Source organism: Puma concolor, chromosome B4 (assembly GCF_028749965.1).
Source record: "Puma concolor isolate L17-30 chromosome B4, mPumCon1.1.hap2, whole genome shotgun sequence".
Lineage (NCBI taxonomy): Eukaryota > Metazoa > Chordata > Mammalia > Carnivora > Felidae > Puma > Puma concolor.
The window spans coordinates 92,956,458-92,980,321 of record NC_141673.1 but is presented as its reverse complement, the minus strand read 5'-3'; the positions used below and the strand labels follow the sequence as shown (position 1 = coordinate 92,980,321).

At 37.6% G+C, this 23,864-nt stretch overlaps 1 protein-coding gene across 7 annotated transcripts in view; it reads right to left on the bottom strand.

Annotated features, from left to right (window-relative positions):
* Nucleotides 1-23,864, bottom strand: part of LMO3 (LIM domain only 3) — a 215,084-nt gene that overhangs the window by 34,892 nt on the left and 156,328 nt on the right. The window contains exons 1-3 of one of the 7 annotated variants that reach the window (XM_086713992.1): nt 23,001-23,191; nt 21,875-22,008; nt 15,644-15,857 (exon numbers count right to left, since the gene is read on the bottom strand). In XM_086713992.1, the coding sequence (XP_086570118.1) occupies nt 15,644-15,857; nt 21,875-22,008; nt 23,001-23,131 (479 nt within the window). In that variant the 5' untranslated portion in view covers nt 23,132-23,191. Of the gene's footprint in view, nt 1-15,643; nt 15,858-19,907; nt 20,398-20,908; nt 20,932-21,117; nt 21,582-21,874; nt 22,234-22,999; nt 23,192-23,864 lie in introns of those variants that run through there. The other 6 variants (XM_086713987.1, XM_086713989.1, XM_086713986.1 and 3 more) reach the window with 6 other exon arrangements.

Below are 23,864 nucleotides of genomic sequence, written 5' to 3'. Positions count from 1 at the left end.
AAAATAAATAAAAAACGTTGAAAAAAAAATTTTATAAAAAAAAAGAAAGTAAGTTTGGATTTGAGCTTCCTAGAAGACAAAGAAAAGAGGGAAAATGTAAACATTCACAAGGCCCAAGAAAAACACCATTGAATCAGTTAGAGTCCCAGGAACTTTTCTTACTCTAAGATGGTGAGAAATTTCAACAGTGAGTCTGCAGGACATTGTGTGATACAGTAAACAAAACCCACCAGAGTGTCCCTAAGACACTGAAAATTTTGCGGCTGTTTATTAAAATACTCTTCAACACAGGATAATGGCAAAATCCTGATGTACAATCCTGTGAAAAATTTTGAGGCGTCAAGGTCAAGTGCATAGCTCTCTGGAATAACCCAAAGGATATATTTAAGACTATCGGAAGGAAGAGCTTACCATCCAGTTTTTTGGGTAATCTAACATAAATACCATTTTCTTCAGATAATTTAAGATGAGAATTTTAAAGAAGCATTTCAAGTTGTAACCTCTAGTAAGAACACAGGGTGTGGAGGTAGCATGATATAAGAAAGTCTACCTATGGAATTTAAGAAACGTAACTAAAGCACACGCACAGATAGAGAGTCATTGCATGACTGTGGCAAAGAGAGCCAAGGATCCCAGTCTTCCTCAGCAAGCATGTCTGGGTTTTCTCCAACAGCTGAGTCACAGAGGCCCTGCACAATGTGTTTGGACAAATTTCACAACAGTCGTTACCCTCCGTGTTCACAGAAAAAAAAAAATCTGTTGTATAATATTTCAGATTCAGGCCAACTGAATTTTGGAGGAGATCTGCAAAGACACTGTATTTCATCTTTGGACATCCTTTCTTGGAAAGCCCAGGTGCCTCCCAAGGCCCAATCCTAGGCATGGCCCGAAGACTATACCATCAAGGTACAGAATGCAAGATACACATCTTTGATTCTCCATAGCAGTGGAAAATGCTTTTCTATTTCTCTGATACCCAAGTTGAGCTCCTTGAAGCTCAGATTATTTATTGCATTACTTTTGTAACCTTCCTCCCCAAGGAACATGTAATCTGTACACAGTTGGCATCAAATATTACTGGATGGCAGATTTCTTTTTAAAATGGTAAAATTAGATAATACATCTCATCTAAATTCATGGAATTTTCTCCCCTAATAATAGAGCCATGTGATAGCTTAAAAAACACATGCTTTATCATCACTCAGTAGTAGTTTATTCACTAGAACATTTTGCATTCTTCTGAAATTCAACATATTTCATCACATCTCCTATTTGTTTATTTTCCTTCTCAAAAGGCCTTGTTACAAATCCAATGCATTTAACTACCAAACTATGCCCATAACAGTACCTAGACAAGAGCATACATTTTAAGTTGTAATTGTGGGTGCTGCTGACCTGTCAATCTCAAATATATTTATAAGCTGCACACACAAAAATGAAATGAACACAGTGATTCAGATTAACCAGCTCTGACTACACATTTTAAGAAAATCACTGGGTGTGCCTAGGATCCAATGCTAACAATTTGTTACGCATCATAGTGTTACAGCTTTCTAAATGGTAAGTAACTGTTTAAAAATTCCAAAGCATTCTTAAAATGTTTCACTTAAACATTTCTGCAATAAAATCTTATTGAACTGTTGCTTTCATTAATTTTCTACAGACTAGAGAGCAAGGAATTCAAGTTCGATTTTTTTTTCTTTTAACTTTGCCTACTACCAGCAAATAAACTGTGCCTCTTTTTTAAATAAACCCCTGGCCTTGAGTTTTGGCCCCTTAATAGTAGCCTACATGGTTGACTACCCTTGGTGTTAAATTTTCTTAAATTGTATTTCTGTCAGTGTATCATTTTTTTAAGCAATGGACCCTATAATAGCAAGCACTGGTCTGTCAAGAGTGCATTTTAACAGCACGACACAAGTATTTTTCACTACAGGAGACAAACAATGATATGTATTACATGCAGTAAACACTGCTTTTGGTACACAGGGTTCTCTTAGCATTTATCTGTCTAAAATCTCACTGTGTCCTGAATAGGGGAGTGCGGGGGGAGAGGGGATGAACCCAGCCTCATACTAATATTGCCGGTGGCTACAGTACAGCATTAGAACGAGCCCACTGCCTTGCCACATTTCTCATGAAAGAAAACCTTGATTTCATACTAAAAGAACAAAGCAAGGCATATTAGCTCATGCTTACAGAGTCCTCCTCTTTCAAACAACTATTACATCTTTCTTTTACAACTCTTTCCCCACGTATCCAGACTCCCCCCCCCCACTTATTAGAAGTATCACTACCAAACAACTTTCAAAGGAGCTTAAAAAGCTTTTAAAAAATAACAGTGCTCTCCAAAATGGGGGTGCATAAAGCCCAGGGATGCTTAAACAATGATCAGCATTTCAGTTTCTATTTATTGTATGTATATCTTACCCTTTAAAATAGTTTTTCTACTTTAAAAAATGTGCAATGGAGTATTTAAGATTTATAAATATATATTTACATTAGAGGTATATACTTAAACTTCTTTAGGAATAAAGGGACATAATCAAAATGTTTAGGGAACACTGTGAAAAAGAACATCAGAAAAAAGATACTGGCATTCAATTGTCCTTGCCACCTGAGGAAAAAGATGCAAAAATCAAGACTATGAAGGAAACCTGGGTGGCTCAGTTGGTTAAGCATCGGACTTCAGCTCAGGTCATGATCTCCTGGTTTGTGAGTTTGAGCCCTGCATCAGACTCTCTGCTGTCAGCATGAGCCCACTTCAGATCCTCTGTCTCCTTCTCTCTCTGCCCCTCCCCCCTCCTAAAAATAAATACACATTAAAAAAAAATTTTTTTAAAGACTACAAAGGAAACTTAAAGCAAGCTGAAATTTTATATATAATTCTTCCCTATGAGATATTAAATAAAATGCTTTACAAGGGCCACAGAATTTTCACAGGCTAAAATGTGGAGTGTGGGCGTAGAAGATATTTCAGAAGGCTTTGTTAATCTTAATTTAACAAATTCTAATAATGTCCACCATGGAATATTTTTTCCTATATGGCTTTCAGGTGCATATGGGATTTAGGTATTTCTTCAACTATCTCCTTTGTAAACGAAAACTTGGTAAAAGATCTTATAATAGTAGTCACTTTTCATATTCTTGATTATTAATCATTCTTAAACAACATATCTCAATCTATTTCTTTAACCTTCTCCTTATGTTTAATTTTCCAACTATCTTATCTTCATAACTCAGTGCCATTCTTTTTTTCTTTATAACAACAGAAACTCACATTGGAGGATCCATCAGTGTGTTCAAATCTTTCCCTATGGTATTTCATTGACACCTGACAATTCTATGTCAGGGACAATTGTCCCTGACAATTCTATGAATGGGTCTCTTACTCCTACTTACAACTGAATAAACTGAGGCTTGGAGAGGTTGAGTAACTTGCCTAGGAATATACAGCTGGGATGTAGCAGGAACAGGGTGGATTTCAAATCTGGACTCCTCACCATTATACTACTTGACATGCCTCTAAAACTCTAAGGATTAGATCTAGCCTCACTTAGCTTGGGAGATGCTTAGGGAATTAACAAGAACTAGTGTGGCTTTTATCTTTTTATAAAGCGATACAGAAGGTAAAAACCAGCAGATGAATGCATCCTACTAGGAATAGGTCACTGATTTGCTATTAGTGATAGTTGGTGAGGAAGGGGCAATCAATACCCAATGTGGTAGAACAATAAGAAATAAGAAATACACAGTAAAATGATTTCAAATACACTGTCTGTGTTAAAATGAATGTAGGATAAGCTTGTGACTAGAATCACTGTAAAAAACTGAGTTGTGTTGAAATGAAAGTCTCTGTTTATCCTCCAGTAGATAAATCCTCCAAGGAAAATAAACAAAATATTTTTTTCAACTTAAAGTCTATAACTTTTTCTCAAGTCAGTGTAGAAATCTACCATTAATCAAGAACACAAGTCATTTAAGAACTTGAGCCAAATAAGCAAGTGATCTCTATTGTAAAGGATTGTTAGTTTAATAACTACTATTAACAACATTATTTAAATACCAAGCAAACTGTTAGGTCAAGATCAAGCAACTTTTCCTTAAAATCAAGCTCAAATTGATGCACTTTGGTAGGTGAGAATCACAAAATGATTAGGAAAACAGGTCTTTAACTCAACCAGGACAAGATGGCAGTTACTACAGATGCCCCATCTGCCCCCCCCCCCAAAAAAAAGGAGGGCTGCTAGAAATTGTAACAAAAAGTAGCACTAAGGATGTATGAGGTGATGGTAGTACTTAAGACCTGTAAAGCCAGATGGGACTAGAGCATACTATGCAAAGCAAAATAAGTCAATCAGAGGAAAGACAAATATATGATTTCACTCATATGTGAAATTTAAGAAACAAAACAGATGTACGTCGGGGAAGGGAAGGAAAAATAAGATACAAACAGACATGGAGACAAACCATAAGAGACTTAAATATAGAGAACTGAGGATTGGTGGAGCGGAGGTGGGTGGGGGAAGGGCTAAATGTGTGTGATGGGCATTAAGGAGGGCACTTGCTGGGATGAGCAGTGGTGTTGTAGGTACGTGATGAATCACTAAATTCTACTCCTGAAACCAACATGATACTGTATGTTATAGAACTTGAATCTAAATGTAAAAAAAATCTAAATCTAAATGTTAAAAAAAATGTCAAAGTTTAAAACCAAAAAAAGAGGGGCGCCTGGGTGGCGCAGTCGGTTAAGCGTCCGACTTCAGCCAGGTCACGATCTCGCGGTCCGTGAGTTCGAGCCCCGCGTCGGGCTCTGGGCTGATGGCTCAGAGCCTGGAGCCTGTTTCCGATTCTGTGTCTCCCTCTCTCTCTGCCCCTCCCCCGTTCATGCTCTGTCTCTCTCTGTCCCAAAAATAAATAAACGTTGAAAAAAAAAAATTAAAAAAAAAAAATAAATAAAAATAAAACCAAAAAAAGAAAAAAGAAAAAAAAAAACTTGTAAAGCCACTTGGCCACCACCTTCTCTCGCTTTCTGAAAAGTACATTTTAGATTTTGTGAGGAAGCATAATGGCTTGGCTACTGTTTTGAAAGCTCACCCATTCATGCTGTACCTCTTTGTAAGTAAGATTCAAGGCACATTAGCACAGCTTCTAGGCCAATACCCAGGCTGCATCCCAGCCCATTTTGTAAATGTAAATACAGGCTGAAGTACTTTGATTTGTATTTAAAGTTTAAAGCTATTTTTTTTTTTCATTTTTAAAAGCAAAGCCGGTTTGTACATACAAATCCCACTCTCACAAATAGAAATGCATATTAATCTTTTAGTTTTGAAGATTAATCCTTAGCTCTTCTTGATGTGAAACTACAATTAGTGAACTGAGGTTAGTTTACAAATGTGAAACAGGAGTATAAACAGAGCAGTTAGGTAACATTTGCCCCATCTCATCAAGAATTAAATTAAATAAGTTGTTTTATTTTTTTTTAAGTTTTTATTTATTTATTTTGAGAGAGAGAGAGAGAGAGAGACAGAGGGAGACAGCACATGCATGTGAGAGCAGGGGAGGGGCAGAGAGAGAGAGAGGGAGAGAGAGAATCCCAAGCAAGCTCCACACTGTCAGCACAGAGCCCAACATAGGGCTGGATCCCATGTACTGTGAGATCATGACCTGAGCCAAAATCAAGAGTCACATGCTTAACTGACTGAGCCACCAGGGAGCCCCAAATAAGTTGTTTTAAATAACAATATGATTTTGATGCATTTTCTTTCAATGCTGAATTTGGAAACATTTATGATAATTACAGTAAATATGTTATTTTAAATATTTTATACTAGAAAAAATTTAGTAAGACTTGGCTTGACTTTAAAAATAATGAAAAAAATCACCCTTTGGAGAGCTGTTGAAAACTCCCCATCTTTGCAATTTTTATTACCCCAGGATTCAAAAAATATCAATTATGCTGTGATTAGGACAGAGCTTAACAACATCTTGGTCCACGGTGCTATACTCACACATGCAGAGTCAGCAGCCCTAGCTTATCAATATGGGCATCCCTTTGTATTTCACCTTGAAATACTACAATGTAGAAGTTGTCCCGATGGGTTCTGTAATCCCAAAATGGAACTCAGCCTGTAACAGCCTGTCTGAATAAGCTTCCTAGCAGTTGTCAGACAGGAGTAATATCACTTCCTTAAGGAACATTTAGAAAAGTAAAGGGGCATTCTTGGTTGTAAGAGCAACAGGGAATACCATGGGGCAACATAATGGTTGCTTCTAATCCTTGTCTCTTCTGCTTTTATTCATTCCAACTATACTAACATCCTTGATGTTCCTCAAGCACATGAGGAAAGCTTCCATTGCAAGGACACTGTATGGGCTGATCCCTATGCTTGGAATGTCCGTCCTCTCCAATCCCAAGGCAAGCACCTTCACCTTCACCTTTTTAGGTCTTTGCTCAAGCCACCATCTCAACAAGGCTGTCCCTGTCTAGCCTATTTAATTTTTCAAATCCTTTCCTCCTTCCTCCCTCCTCTTCTTCCTCTCTCCTGTACTCTCCTGTACTTCCTGTACTCTCTCTTCTTCCTCCTCCTCCTCCTCCCTCTCTCTCTCATACTCAAACACACACAATACAAATTCTGCAAACTTCTTATACTGCTCCATTTTTCTGTAGAATTCATCATCTCCGAATGTACTCGATGTTTATTCTGTCAATTATCTGCTTCCCCTAACTAGAATATAAACTCTACGAGGAGGGGCGGCGGTAGTTCTGTTTTATGCAGTGCAGTATTCTACAGCTCTGTTCAGTACCTAAAGTATAATAGAGAACAATGTTGAATGAGAAAATGGGGACCAATGATGCTAAGCATTTTACAAGGAGTGTCAGCTGCAGCTCTGATAACTGTACTGATATTTGTGATAAGAGATGAAAACATTGCAAGTTGCATGGAAGTTACAAAGTTAACTCTATCTTACTCTGCATCCAAAATATAACTTCAAAGGTCAAAGCTCAGCTTCTGTTATAGGACCATTGACTACCAAAAGGATTTTTACAGAGTCCACTTTTTACATATTATTTATAACCTCTCTTTCTCAAAAGTGTTTCCATTCTCTTCTGAGTATACCTCTTCTCATTCTCTATATTGCCTCCTTAAGAAATAACAGGCAGGCTAAAACTCTATATGTTTTACTTAGTTATTTAACAACAAATAGTGATTATACCAGTTGTAGAAATTTTGAAAAATAATTTGCCCTTAAGTTCTTCCCTGATTTCTGATTCCTTTTTATTTACATAGTAAAATATTAATAACTTTATGTTTATATATTACATAATTTCAATTAGAAATACAATATTCCACATTCATTATTTATAGGAATGAAGCATTAGCACTCAAATATTTGTTAAGTAACTAAATGGTTTCATTTTTTAACTGTTAGAGAGATAGCAAAGCATGTAATAATAAATATAACCTCTATTAACTACCCACTCAGGAAGGATGTGCTGTAGAAAGAAGGATTCTTATAGCTCAGAAACTTTACAAAAATTTTTTCTAATAAATAGCCCCAGAAAATAATACCAGTTTATAAGTTTTAACGCAATTGAATAACTTCTGATTTCTCTGTATCTCCCAAAGCACAAATGATCTCTCCATGGATATTCACATGCAATACCTACAGGCTTTAAAACTATGTTCACAGTATAGCTGGACTTCTTACCTGAAAATACAAATAAACCTGCCCACTAAAACTGATACTCATATTTTTTGTTAAAAGTTAAGACTGCTTTTTCCATGTCTCTGATCCCTCCCCCATTTATCCAAACAAACAGGCAACTAATCACTGATCTCACCCAGTCTAATATAAAGCTATTCATCAGAATACGTTTTCATTGAGTAGTTCATCAATACAAAAGAAGCATCATGCTTAATGCCATAGGTAGTTGAAAGTGTAACAGCCCTGAGCCTGCTTATTTGGGGAAAATGTGAGCCATCTATCAAGGGATATTACTTAAGATATTTTGAAATGTTGTAACAACAAGAGAACAAAATAATTTCAAAACCAGTATGCACATCTGTTAGAACTGTTATAATAAAAACATGGCATTGTTCTAAAAGTTTTAGGAAATGAGAATAAACTAGCAAGTCTAAAATTTTCCTTTTCCTCATGAAGTTGGCTGTTGGGATCCCACATCATAAATGCGTTGGGAATTTATTTTTTCTCAGTGGTATTTAGATTACTATACAATGTTAGCACATTTTATGAAGTTCCTTTCCCCTTTACTAGTCCTTGTCATATTTGATATTTATGTTTATTAAAACTGATTTTCTGTTTTTATTAGTAGGATGGATTTAATGTAGATGATGCTTTACTGCATTAGTAATAACAATTTTACTTAAATATGGCTTTGTTGTACTCCTCTGCAAATAATCTTTGAATTCCTAAGAGTCTTTTATTTTCCCTGTAGCCCAGTTGGAGAGTTTTTAATATTAAATTGAATCATAACAACACATGCTGGTTAGAGTCTAACTTAATACACGCAGCTTAATGTTAATTTTCCAACTTCAAATCAGAGATCTGACTATTCCAAGCTGATTATTTATCTCAAGTGTGATTTTGTTTTAAACTAGTAAAGTCCACAGCTAGAGATTTTTGCATCACAAAAACTAGCACTATGAAAGAAAACAAAATTCAGCAAAAGACTTGGAATCTTTACATAACTACAAAAATCTTATTGAGAAGAAAAAGATCTATCAAGATGTTTCAGTAATATAGGGAGAAAGCAAAAAGGAACAGGTGAATGCACAAATGACTGATGTGGGCAGGTTGTGAATACAGTAAATATGCTTGATGAATATAATAAAAGGGTAAGCTTACGTCCTAAATCCTTTAGAGGAAAGTTATCCATTAATATCAATAATAAGGGGCAAAAAGTCTTAATAGGCAAAAGAAATTGCTTTAAAGTCAACAATAAAAATCTAAATGCCACACTTTTTGCTTGACAACGTAAGCTTCTGCTTCAAAATAAATTTCTTATAAATGCCTTGAAAAGGGAAATATATAGTTAATCATTAAAAAAATATGGTATGATGGTGGAAACAGACACAGAACAGACAGTGTCAAACTCCATCGGCGCTGAGAAAAACAGAATTGGGTGATAAAAATCACGAGGGAATATACTTAGGCATTCTATAGTATCATAAAACTTGTCTTTCTTTTTAGAATGGTGAACACCCTGTAAGAATAAGTCAGTGTTATAGTTACAAATACTAAGAAATTAGCTGGCATCGAGTATCTAATTTTACAAATTTTAATGCCTGTCAAACTACGGTGATCTGGTGAAAGTTGATTGTGAAAAGTTAATGCTCATTCTAAGGCCAATGCTCGTTCTAAGGCCATATAGATTCTACCATCTGTATGCGTGGCACGCGTATACATACCCACACCCCTTTAATGCTTCGCAAGGGGTAATTCCATGTATCAGTAGGAGTAATCGCTTATATAAGCCAATAAAAAATTAAAATGAAAGAAAAATGCCTTCAGCTAATGCAAATGTCGTTTAAAAAATAGCTGGCCAACTGAATAGAAAGAATACAGCTGTTTTTTATTTTTACTTTCCTTGTTTTCAAGATCTTGTCCTACCTTAACGATTATTATATGGATTAAGGTGAGAAATGTTGGCTAATTTTTTTTTTTGAAGACAGGATGAGGTGCCAGCATAAAACTTTTGAATAATAGAAGAAATTCTCCTAAGAACCAGAAAATGTTTCCAAACCATACGCAAAAATAAGATTTCAATGCTTCACAGTGTAATGAAGGAAAGTATAATGGCTGCTTGAGGTTCGTGCAATTCTTTTAGGTTATATAATTTTTCTGTGAGGCAAAAAACTGAACTACATAATACATTTCTGCAGTGCATATAGGCATCAAAACCATTTACCAAATTACTACTTTCAGCATATTTTTCAAATGAGATTCCTTAATAAATTATGTGTATGCAGTCAAAACACAACATTAACATTTATTATTAGTCACTTAATGGAAGTTGATGGTGAGTTTATAAATGAAATGCTGGCTTACTTTGATATACACTAAGAGCAACCAAAAATAGAGGTTCTTTCCCAGAGTTCTGTGTATTTATAAAGTGCAAAATAAGCAATTTTAGCAATTCTCAAATGTAGTTCTTCCAGATGCATTTAATCCTAAATATACTTGTAGAAACAGAATATTTTTCTGCTAAGTCAGGTATGCCTAACTTATCCATCTTATGGGTAAGAACTATCCTGACTGAAGTATTCCATGCTTTATAAAAAGATCAAAAAAAACAATAAAAATATAAAAACAGCGTGAAGTATTTTCAAATTTTCAATATTCTTGAGGGAGGTATCTTGAGGGAGGTATTTTCAGTGAAAATATGTCGTCTATAAGACAAGACAAAACAAAAGCCACAACACTAAAATAATTCATTATGTTAAATACCCCACTGCAAATGGATGCATTACAGGGCAAGGACAGAAAGATGTCGTAGATAAATTTACAAACGACAAATTCTATATGTATGTGAAAGATTTTTAACAGAGATTGCTACAGAGTTGTTGCTCAGAAAATCCACCAATTTTTCCAAAAATGAGGGGCTCTCTCTCAAAATATTGTAGCAAATAAAATTATCACTCCTGATTTGTACTGGTCCTTGAATGGTATAGAGTGTAAAATGTTTGAAATAAAATAAAATTCAATAATACAACTTCTTATAAATTACAACTTCTTATAAAGTTGTAAATAAGGTAAGATCATTTACAAGAAATAAAACAATATTTTTAAACAGGGCATGGGGTCTAATAGACTCATATGCTACAATATTTCATCATACTAAGATTATGTGAGACATTTAAATATCATAAAAATTACGATAATGAAGTGTCAAAAAACTGAAACGAAGCTTGTAGGAAAAAAGTTCATTTGGGAGGAGTTTCATTCCTTATAAAAGCTTAAATTTTCAGAATTTAAAACAATAAGAAGTGATTTTTCAAATAATAATAATGCACTGATTTCTGGGGAAGATATTTTCAACTGCCTAATATTAAAAAGAGGAAAATGAAGGGGGGGGGGGGGAAGAATAAACACCTTATTCAACATTAAAAAAAATCTATGCAATAAACTGTCAGATAAAATTATATTAACACGTTCGTGTTTACTTTTAAGGTTGTAATTATGTATGCACAAATATAAATTAAACTTTATATAAAAATTTAGGGCACAGGATTTGATTACTCTGAAATAAAGTTATAGCCAGATTAATACTCTATGTGGCATTTGGCATTTAAGTTTAAATTTCTATTTGCAAGTCGTTCTATTATTCTATTAAAGGATGAAAAATTATAGTCAGCATAACACCTTCAAATGCTTTTTGTTAATTGGCAGCTATAGTGGGACATGAAGCATCATTCTCTCCCAGCAGTTTCATTTTAAACACATTATTCCCAGATATAAAAATAGCAAATTACATTAAATTTTACAGAAGGCATTTTCAGCTTCTCATATAGGAAGAGCTATAAGCAGCTTCCATGGCATAACATCACAGCAAACAGCTTTGAATACATTCTCTGGTAAGACACCATTCAGACATACAAGATGCAGCCTACAGGGACTTGATGCTTAAAATATACAAGTAAGAAGTTTTAGGCTTAACAACAACAACAACAAAAAAAAAACACCAAAAAAAAAAAAAAAAAAACAAAAAAACAAGCAAAAATTTCCCAAAGTCTTGAGAGGTAAATTCTGATATTCTTTACTTCCTCCAAGTTGAAAAGTAAAGTAGTTTGTTATTTCTCCTCGTTCTGACTTTGTAACACTTGCCACAAGATTTTAATTCTAAAACTCTGATTACACGTTCACTACTTTTTTTCGTATTTTCCAAAATGAGACAAGGGTGATGGACAGCTTAGCAGTGACAAGAGTCCCATAAACATCATTACTAAAACTTTTCTGTGTTTATACAAGAATTATTAATCTACTTTGGGTATTCTGTTGGTTATGAGCTCTATCTAGTTCAAGGTATAAAGATGCTCCTCCATCTAATCTGTCATACATTTAATTTTAAAAATGAAAAAGTTATGAATGTGTCGGATACATTTTTTAACATCTAGATTTCTAGGTCTTGGCGTATAAATATTGATGGGCAGATTGACTTCATAGTTTAAGTCAGAACTCATGTTAATAGAGGAAGTTTTAAAAAGTCAATCCTTCTGTTCCTTTATCTAATGAGTTTCCAAAGGCAGAGAACAATCCTACAAACTGGCAAATTCTCTCTCATCAGATATGTACATTGTATATTCTACAGAGAAATAAAAGACATTATACCAGCCCTGTTATGGAAAATGAATTGTGGAGTTCTGAAACTCAGTATATAAATGGTGAGATCATATTTCTTTTTCTTAAAGCTAATTGTGCCACAAAGGAGAGAAAAATCTGAGAGAAATCGTATTTACCACAATAATAGTTCCTATAACTCTAAGAAAGTATCTTATGATTTAAATTCTTGTATTTATTATTCAAAGAACTTAAAAAAAAAACAAAGTAATGCAAATAAAATGTTATAACTTCAAGATTCATTGTTCAGCATGACAAGCGTTTGATTTTTTTGTTTGTTTTCTTTTTTGGAAGAAGTTAATTAGGAAGTTAAATACAACTGGAAAAAAAATATTTCACTGTTCTCTAGAAATGAAAAAGTTATCTGACTCAAGATAATACCTACAATCAATAATTTACCAGTACAGACAAAATTATTTTCTTCTTTATCATTTTCCATATTCTTACTTAGATACCTACTGATTTAGACAGAGAAATACAAACCTGTAAGTTATTTATGGCTTGTTTGGTGCCTCAAAGAAATCACATAATATCCAAACACCAAAAACAAAACAAAACAAAACAAAAACAAAAAACCGAACCTAACCACTTTTGAATAGGATTTAAATGGTTAAGCTTTGTGCAAAATACAAAAGTAAATGTGAACTAAGGGAAATGAGAAAAATTGTTTTCAAAACTCGAGAAGACAGCCACAGAATACTACTTGCTCCCTGATCATTTAACAGGTTTTGTGTAATTAATAAATAGATAGTAACAATTTTAGGTACACCTTTATTTTTTCTTAATTTCATCCATTACCTAGAATTATGCCTCTCACACAGCAGGCATCCAATAAACATTTTTGAATGACTACACCATTCAAAGAAATTAATTTGTAAATAAAGTTTGCCTAACTGTATTTGTCTATGTGACATATAGAATTAGACTATTTTAAATTTCTAGTAAAAGACATATGCTGCTGAACATGGACACGATGTCATGGAGATACATACTTCTTACATAAAACTATATACCACATCTGAGGCATAATCTATAACACATAACACAGTTTTACACATATACCAACTCCCCATTTCGCTTCTGCAAGTTTTAAGTATTGATGAATTCTTGCCAAAGAAGTCACATTATATACAACAAACCTTCAGTTTAAATAAGGAATAAGCTTGCAGTTAACAACTTAGTTTGAAAGGTTAACAATCCTTAGGCTGTTAACATAACAACTGGCTATTAATGTGGTAATGACCAACTTAAGAGGACATTATACTCTGAGAAATGAATATATTGGCAACCAGGACCCAGGTTTTTATTTGAAAGAGTATGATTTTTTTAACAAGTTACCAAACATGAAAAGTTTGAGTCTACCAGAAGTCAACTAAGTAATGTCACAAACAGCAACATCTATCTATCTTAGAGAAGGGTAAGCACTTTTGATATGAAAACTATTTTGATAAATCCCTTTAAACAAAACACTTACTTGAGACTATCAAACGGCGGTTAAACATTGTATTTTTATTACCATAAGAATAACACAATCTAAGTTTCCTTCTCTGCTTGCTATTATATCAACAACTGTAAAACAGTTTAACTCACGATACAGGTATTACATTGGCAAATTTTAAGTTTTTAAAATCCGGCTATTTCAACATACTTTCTGTAAATCTTACTTAATTTTTATCTTTATTGCTTACTAGAACACCTTAACTTTGCGCAGACTTATATAAGCTCCTTGTTTTGGAACTGTTGTTACATAAATCCACTTGAGACACTGCAGTTGCAAACAAATGTAAAAGTAAAAAAAAAAAAGAGTCAAAAAGCCATGACCACTGGTTAGTAAAGATAAAGCAAAACTAGGAAGCATTGTTAAATCACTGAAAGTAAAATGCGAATGCTTTATGTGGAAATGAGGCTCTAATTCACAATGAGCAGAGGAAAAAAAATTATTTCAAAGAAGAAGTTCAAAGACTGAAGTTCTAAGAGAATTCATGGAATAAGTTAATTCTGATTAGTTGTGCCACCACAATAAGGGAAATCCTGGCTATGGAGTCACTTCTTATTGTTGGCACCTTGCGTGTATTTTATGCCCTTGGAACACAGAGGGACAGTAACAAGTGGTCATAATTAGCCAGGAGGCTGTCAGCTGAGGCAATCCTAAGGTTGGGGGGGGGGGCAGGGGGTAGAATCTGATAAATAGTGTTGGATTCACCCTTTTAAACTATCACTAATCAAATGATACATTTTTATATATAAAGATTAAATCAGACTAAAAATAACTGAATTATATACTGAGAAGCACCAAATTCCCTAGAAAACACTTCCCAAAAATGACCAAGATGGTTAAGGAGTTACGGCTGATTGATAAATTTTGTGTCATAAAGGGAGAAAATTCAAAATAAATCGCTTAATGTCAGACTAGAAAAATGATTAATCGTATCAAATATGAAAACCCGAATGATGCCATATATCATTTCTCTAATTTGATAGCTCCTACTTTATTAATATATGTAATTTGCAGCTGAATCAAGTCACAAAGTTCCCTGAAAAGCAAAATAATTTTTCTTAAATACAAGTTCACGCATTGAGTGCTAAATGCTGGGAAACAAGTATAGTGGGCTTCACGGTTTTTTAAGCAAGAATATATGCATTGTCCTCAAACTGATCAGATGTTTAGAGTGGCTTTCATTTCCCCATAATGATGGAGATCTTTACTGTGTTAGTTTCCATAATGCTACTGGCAAGTCTGAAGCTGCTAATGCTCTGTGATATCTTTGTGATGACCACTTGGAATGCCACTGAGGGTGGGGACACAGATTCACACTTGGGGAAAGTTGTCAAAACTGTGTAATAAATATGCTAATAAATACCAGTTAATAATTTCAAACTGAACTTTCTCTGACAAACGAGACACAGGAAGATTGCTGAACAATTCTGTGTCAAGCTCAGCCTATCTTGTCGGTATGGTTTAATGAAACACTTATATGCTGATTTCTACCAACCACATCCTTGCCATGAACTGGTGCTTTTAATACGGGTGGTGGAATAACCAATCTCCAACTATGAGCATCCAGGCAGGCCAAATGGAATCACTTTCGATATCATGTTTTACTGGCCATTACTCGAGTAAGAATTTGCATAATAAGCACCTGGCAACATTTTGAAGGCTGACAGGTCAATGTCTTTCAGGAATAGAAGCTGGTAGTAAGGAAATGAAACCAAAAAATACACTTACAAAAGTATTTTAAAAGGAATCCAGTCATCACTGGTGTGCAAGGGTAATTCCTACCTCAGATAGTCTCTGCGACAAAGGATAAGATTAGCTTTAGTGTACAGGGTGGAGCCCACCTCTCCCAAACGACAGTCACAGCAGGCACACTTCAGGCAATCTTCATGCCAGTATTTGTCCAGTGCCTTTAGAAGATACCGGTCCTTGATCTTTCGGTTGCAGCCAGCACAACCTTTCGGCTTGGTGTCTGGCTGGACTGAGAGCATTTGTATACCTAAAGGAAGACAAAAACAAAAAAGAGAGCTGGGACTGCAGGAAAGAATCAAAAGATGTCAAAAGACCTCCAACAAGTTTAATATTTAATATTGCTTTTCTCAAGGAGCGTTAGACTTTCCCTTTTGGGGCTATCCTGAAATCAAACTAAAATTTGGACACAAAAGCCTCAAACATTATAAAGTCCTTATTAAATCATTTATAAAGTTGCACCTGGACAGTGGGGGTGGGGGTGGGATAATGCATTCGTGTTGTACATAGTATACATTGACATTGACATTGACATGATGTTGACATCATATACACAAAGTAACATTAAATAATTTTAGAGTGTCCCCATTCTCTGCATAGTGCAGTTCCTTTGGGAAGAAAACGTGAGTAATAATCTCAAAGGAAGCTATTTAACAAACTAGTCCATGCACCGTCTATAAGAGTCAAAAATGAGTTTTTCTTTATTGGTTAGAAATTCACTTGATTTGTGCTTGATGGTGGAAGGAGAGTGTACCCTAATGGGAAGACACTAACCTGACTTAGCAGTGGGGCTGTTTATAGTTAAACATAGAGTACAGTCACCCAGAAAGCTCCCCAATTCGACACTGTGTGTTTGCATCCAAATACTTCCTTCTGTGTTCTTGCTGTTTGAAATTGTTCCTCATGTTACAATTTTACAAATGAATCTATACTCACAAACATGAGTCAGTGCCTCTATAAATGGCAGAGTACCTGACTGCATACTGTGTGCTTTCATATAAAATGAAAGTACAGGATTGGTTTATTACCATAAACACACACTTATTAATTTCATAGGGGAAAGAAAAAACAACAGAAGGAAAAATCTAAATACATATAAATTACATAAACATATATACATAAATATATTATGTTATAGATAGGGCACCAGACATATATATAAAATTTATATACTTTAGAGATACATCTCCATCATAAATAAGGAGTCCAGCTGGGTTCTGTGGTTTTTACAACTTGACTGAAATGCTTTCAGTGAAAGGCTATTCCCCTTTGAGTTTCTTCTTTCCTAAGTGTCAAATACCCAGTTTAAAAAAAAAAAAAAAAAGCTGGACCAACTATTCAGAGCGTCATTATTTATCCAATAACTCATTCTAAGTACTACCAAATACTCGAGACATCATCGCTTCCTAACTCCCTCATTTTACAAATTGTGATACGGAGGCCTAAGAGAGTTTAAGGACTCGCTCGATGCTGAATGACAGGTTAAGCACTAGACTTGGTGGTCTTCTAACAGTCCGGAGATCCCACTACTATAGTATGCTTCCTCTCCTGTACATAAAGTTTCAAACTCTACAAAACGCCAAATGTAGATGCACTTGAAACAGTTCCAAGAAAAGAAATGCCAAGCCATAATCTTGGAGTATTTCCCTACTCCAAAGTAGCTAAACCTTCTTCAGTTTCCTCTGAAGCCTCCTTATGAAGGCTTCACCTCCATTACCTTCACACTCTTTTTTCATTTTTAATCACATTGATAAGAGACATCAAGGCACTGTACCCTCAGAGCTGAATAACTTTTCTAGGTACAAATAATGCATGGATTGCACATAATATTGTTTTGATGTTGAACTTCCATTACCAAATAAGTTCTCTGGTAGAGTGATGGACTAGGGACTGGCAGGGAAGAAAGGGTGGATGTTCTTGTTGCATGATCTGCACAGTGTGGTAGTCAAAGCTGCAGACTAGCAGCTGGATTTGTACAGAAGAGCAGGTGGTATTCCTATAGCCTGCTTTCTATTCCCTTTCTTTGAAGGAGCTAAGGGTCTAGTGTAGATTAATCATAACCCTTGATAGCTCTGCTAAATCTCACTCTCTAGAACTTCTAACAAATGAAGTGTCTTTGATCAGAACTAGTTACCGTCTTCTAGCAAGGTTCCACAAGGAATAAATCCCATTAATTACAGTACAGAACATATTCAAGTGCCTCTTAACCATATACCTGGGGGGAGGGGGGAAATTTGGATTTACTAAATGACATTCTGTATTTCATTACTGAAAACATCGAGAGATGGCTGGCTATTCGAATTCACCAACTTATAAGGCTATTATTATTAATTATTATTATTATTATTTTACATCACAAAGCTAGAGAGAAAAATTTTAAATCCCTTTTAGTTGTAGCTAAGCTATATTTCCCTCAGTTGAGTTCCTACCATCAAGTGGAGAAGGACGGCTATCTTTATTCAAAATGCTTTGTAACCAGGACAGGGAATACCAACATTTGGCACAAGTAACACTACCCTGCTTGTCTTCACAAAATGTTTTTGTTGTGTTGACATTTTAATTTAGCACTCAGAGGCCAATTAATATTTGAAACTCTTACATTCTGTTTGGCCTTGGGCTTGAAGGAGTTTGATATTTTACCCTCCATCCTGGTATCTTCTTTTAGAGAACATCATCACCTTTCTCTTGAAAGGGAAATCTTTTCAATACTCTTCAAGTTAACAGTTGTAGAAAAAGAACTATTTAGTAGTCACCACGTTGCCATGTACCCAAAAGGCACAAAGCATCAGCAGCCCCCTTCCCCACCGTGCCCCTCACCGTCCAGAAGAACACGACTGGGTAGAGTTATGCGTTCGGAAGCGGAGAAACATTTCACAAGTTGCTCGTAGCACATCAGGACTCATAACTAGTTTTAGATTGGCATGTAAATTGTTCTGAGGGAAATTCTTATTGCCTCTGAGACCCTGCCATTCTGAGTTATTTGACAGTTTAAGGGAAATCATAATTAAAAAAAAGACATAAATAATAGCCTGTGCAGTGTGGTGTGCAGAAATAAGTAGAACCATTTCATTTAAACTCTGGTGAGCTTTTAATTGCCTGGATTGCATTGTGAGGCGGCCTAACGGTTGATTGCCTCCATTATGTTCCCTTGTTCTGTGCCATTCATCCGCGCGGTCTCAGCTTCAGTAGTTAACACAACAAAGTAACCACAACTCCACAACACACAGGGGCTTAAAAAAAATCATCATAATCAAAGATTTGCAGCACTTAGACACAGTCTTTTATATTTTTGGACTAACTACACATAGTGAACGGAAAACATTTTGTCCCTGTCGGAAGATTCACAGAGAACAATTTGGGAGAAGGAACAGGAAGGGGGAATACATAAAGGGGGTTGGCAGAGATGAGGTGCCTCAGGAAGATGCTAAAATGGGAATGCAGGTTCCGCAGCTGGGAGCAGTGACACAGATTAAAAGAATTTGGCCAACATGGCCATTCGATTGCCAAGAGGTACCAAACAAAAGATTTTCTCTCCTCCTGCCCATCTTCATCCTCTCCCCAGCCCCCAGACCCGACTGGAGAACTGGATTGGGCCTAAAAGCTTGTTTCTCTCTGTTCACTGGCCCAGAGCATCCCTACAGGCTGCAGCCCCCTAAGGGACAACAATGCAAATAGATGTCCCCAGATCTCAGGCGCTGGAGCTGCTTAACTCTGTTCTGCCCCTTCAACTCCCAACCCCCTCCCCATCCTTTCACCACCCCCTCCCCTTTTGGAGCAATGGAGCTGGGAACCAATTTGATTCCCTTTTTCTCCAATGCAGCTGCAAGGCTCAGAGATACTGACATTTTTCCACTCTTATCAGTTTAATTACAGTTACCATGGCAGCAAAGTGCTGGTGCTTGGCAAAGGCCAACAAGAGATTTGCAAGACTGAGTTCAATTTTGATGCAGCTCACATGCAAAAAAAAAAAAATAATAATAATAAAATAATAATAAAAAAATAAGAAACATACATGCACTCTAACAAAGAATCCCTTATGGAGTTTATGCTCTAGCCTTTTGTGGTTGTGTCTTCGCAGCCACACAGGGATGATTTGCAAAGAATGTAGCAGTATTTGTTGCACCTAGCAAGATTAATTGGTTTAAGCAGCAGTCTTCCAAAGCAGTTACAACAATAATATTTCGGATCTTAAAAAAAAAAAAAAAAAAGACACAAAAGCAGCGGAAGAGCAGGAAAGCTTTTGAGCAGTCAAGAGTGCCGAGCGCCGGCAAAGTGCATCTATGATAGATTGTAACCTTACCAAAACTTTTCTCCTTTTTCTGCATGAGTTGACTTAGGCGTGCCTGAGTTGCAGCAGCTTCGCATTGAGCACAGAGCCCAAGGTAGAAGTGGAAGGGGGTCTCCTGGATTTAGCTCAAGTGTGGACCTGGTGCGCAGCCTACACCGCCGAGGACCGACTATTGTGAAGCCACTTTGGGAGCGGGTCGGAGTGGCGGCAGGGGGTGGGGGAAGGGATGAGGGCGGCCAGACGAGACAGAGCGCACACACAGAGCCCCTCGCAGTGTGGCGGTGTGCAAAATGATGGCGAATGACAAAGCCACATGCTTCCCTAACTCTGCCCGTAATCCTAAAATCCCAGCGGCCCCTTTTAGCTTCGTGGTAACAAATGGATTTGATTAAACTGTCACATGCAGCGTTAGCATAGCATATCATGTTCAATATGAAAAAGATCATAAATCTGACTTGTATTTCATAACAGCAATCTGGGTAGCCCCCGTAAAAATGTGCTGCATCAGTTTGAATCTCCTCCTGTTAGGACATGGGCACCTCGTTCCAGGGAACCTGTCTCTCGTGGCCACTTCTCCCCACCGCGCCCCCCACCCCCAGCCCCCCTGCAAACAGTCACTTTTCCATCTCGCCGGAACCACCTTTTCTTATTACGGAAAAGTGGGGAGAGGCAGAAGTGTCCCCAAGAACCGCAAGACTGTGATTTCAACTCTCGGGGGGAGGGGGCTGTGAATCCCAGCAAGTACGCAGCAGGGGGTCTGGAGCCCACCTAGGACGGAATTCTCTTCCCCAGGGCCAGGCCGGAGCGAACCTCTACCGATTCCAAACTCTCCCTGCCCCTCTCTTCCCGGGAGTAAGGGGTGTGGGAATGCTGCGGCTCATCCTGAACTTTGACTATTATCCACTCGAGTCGTACTTGAGACATTCCGCGCCGCAGCCGCTCTCCCCTCCTTCCCTCCACATCTTCCGCCTGCATCTATTTCATGTCTCATCATAAAAATAATGAAGCCTCACATGATTTAAACAAAACCGTCTCAGCAGAGCTGCAGCCCGAGCGAAAGTTGCAGTGCGGAGCTGGGCTGCAGCCCCAGTTTATGCCTCATTAGGAGAGGCTGGGGAAGAAAAAAAAAAAAAAATACCCACATCCGCACACGCACGCGCGCACCCGCAGACACACACACCACAAATAAGCCGACGCGTGTATACACAGTTGCTGCACTTACCTTCTCAATTAAGCGATACAGGGGGAGGCCGTTCAGAAAGCACAGTGGCTGCTTTGTAGTGCTTCTCCTTGGGAAAGGTCAAAAAGAAGCATTGTTTGAAAAAAAAAAAAAAAGGAGGGGGGAGGGAGTCTCTATTTTTTAAGTTTAAAATAATGAGGTCCTCAAGGATCCGCCAAGTAATGGTGTTGACCGCATGTGAGCCACAGGTGTCCTCCTTTTAGGCAACTGCAGTCCGAGGCTGTCTCTCTCCGTCCTGGCTCAAGACAACTTACCCCAGCAGCACGCGAGGAGCCGAGCTGGAGGAAGCCCCGGCTCTCAGCTGCAAAATGCAATCCCTTCCCAGCCAGACATAATACAGCCGAAGAAAAGGTCACTCAGTTATTACTGAGCCGGCGGAGCCCAGGCAGCGCTTGTCAAGACCACAGAGAAGCAGCTCCCTTCCGATTTAAGACTATTTACCTCTCGCCCCCACCCCTCCCCTCTTCTCTCCTTTCCTTCTCTCCCTCCCTCGCTCGCTCGCTCGCTCTCGCTCTCGCTCTCGTGTGCCTGTTCTGCAGCTCAGTCAAGTACAGCCGCCCTCGGAAAGTGCAAAGCAGCCACGAGACAGATCGGGCTTTGTTGCTAATTTCCCAGGGTGAAAATTTACAAGCCTGCGAGTGCAGTCAGCACAGCCACATGCATATGCTACTCACAAACGCTGGGGACGACCCGCGCACAAAAAGTGACCTCTGCAGGAGTCGGCTGGGGAAGACCCTACCTTCTGGACCCGTCCAAAAGAAGTCCTGCGAAAGAGCCCTGGAGGAGAAGGATCGGATTCCTAAAACAACGAGGGCATTTTGGAATAGGTGCCCACATTTAAAGCAAACTGTCTTCCAAAGCCATTTCGGAAGCCACCGGTTATGGAAATTAAAATAAGGCAAGAGAGTCAAACGGCTACTAGAACTGGAAACACACACAACTGTCCTCTTTAGGAAATGTCTGGGGGGTGGCTGCAGTTGCCCGGTCTCTGACTTCCCTTAATGAACTCTCTAAAGTCTCTGCTCAGCAGGGCAGTGCTGCCGCACAAGCTGGGTCCAGGGCATGGCATACTCCCCTTCCTCCCTGCCTCCAGCGGCCGGAGAACCAAACTGTGAACTTGTTCCTTGTTAGCCAATACTGAACCGCCTCCCACCCCCACGGATACACTTCTTGCAATTACTTGAACACCTTGCAATTTAAAGTTCACATGCTAGAATGAGAAACACCCAAGAGCACAAGAAACATGTTTTCACAACTAACTCGGTCAGACAGCCATAGAGTTTTTTCATCATTACTGCCCTGTCTTCATAGGCTTATTTTAGAGGCCTTGACAGGTTGGGTTTTGTTTTTTTTTTTTTAATTGAAATTGGTTCTGCTGTCCCCAATCACCTCTTTTCCTCTCTATATCTGTAAAGGCTACTGGTAGCTTTAAAATATTTTATTTTTCCCCTAAGTTTTCAAACTTCAAAGTCATCCTCTCTTTCTGGTAATTATCATAGCGTCCCCACCAGATTTTATAAAGCCCTGTCAAAGGTCAAGTTTAAAAACAGTCCACATTTGAATGACTCTAGCTGAAATGTTTTAAGGGCCAAGAAAGATTCAACTGTTGAACTTCAAAAAACTTTTTTTTTCTTCTCAGCACCATCAGTTTTAATCTAGTTCTAGTTAAAAAAAAAAAAAAATCAAAGCACCCCCCCCTCCCCATGAATATTTAGGCCAAATTATGTGTCTCTTCCTAAGGAATAATAACAGAGCATTGATAACTGATTTTTTTTATCCCTTCCCTCTTTTTAAAAGCTCACAATAAAATAGTATGTGGTTTGCTTTCCTCTCCCTTTAAAAGGCAAGAAAACTCAGAACTAACCTGAAAAGTAACGAAAGTCACAGACGGCGGATTAATAAGAACCCCTTCAGTTGATTTGTTCTGTACATAGGCAGATTTCTTAAGTTTGGCTTTTCTGGCCCGTCTAAGCAGGCACTCATGCACCTCACCCATCCGCACAGCTCCTGCTGTTCTACCCCACCTCTCTGCTCGAGCCACTCTGAAAACACCCCAGAGTGTGTGTGTGTGTGTGTGTGCGCGTGTGCGTGAGTGTGTGTGTGTCTCCTGCGCTCCCTCTCTCAGCCAATGCACTGAGAAGAAGAAAAGAGGGAGGGAGGGAGAAGTATGTGTGGGGAAAGGGAGAAATAAAATCAAAACAAATGGTACAGCTAATGAGGACAATTAAATTAATTATGTTCAAGGAGATGAGATTTTTTTTCCCTCCAACTGTATGATCTGTTACCCCTCGCTGGCAACTGCTGCTCTGTAATTCATGGCAACTGATTAGTGCATCTATGCAAATCTTTGTTTAAATCATTCAACTAATTAAATGATGGGATTATTCCTCTGCCTACGGTGACATCATTCGCAGTAATTAGTACTCTATTTGGACTGTGGCAGTAAGATTCCTGATATCAACACCAACCTGCAAGACATTAACCACTTTGTCACCTTATTTTTTTTAAGGGACAAACACCCAGATCTCTAATTGCATTTCCCACCCCCTTCTTCCCCCCCCATCTCCCTTTTCCTCTCAAATTTGCCATCTCCCCCACACTTGTACTTGCAAGCCAGAAAAAGAGAGAGAGACAGAGAGGGAGAGGGAGAGAGAGAGAGAGAGAGGAGGAACTTAGTGAATAATATGCCAAACCACATGTGTAAAGGAATAAAATGGAATAGTTAACAT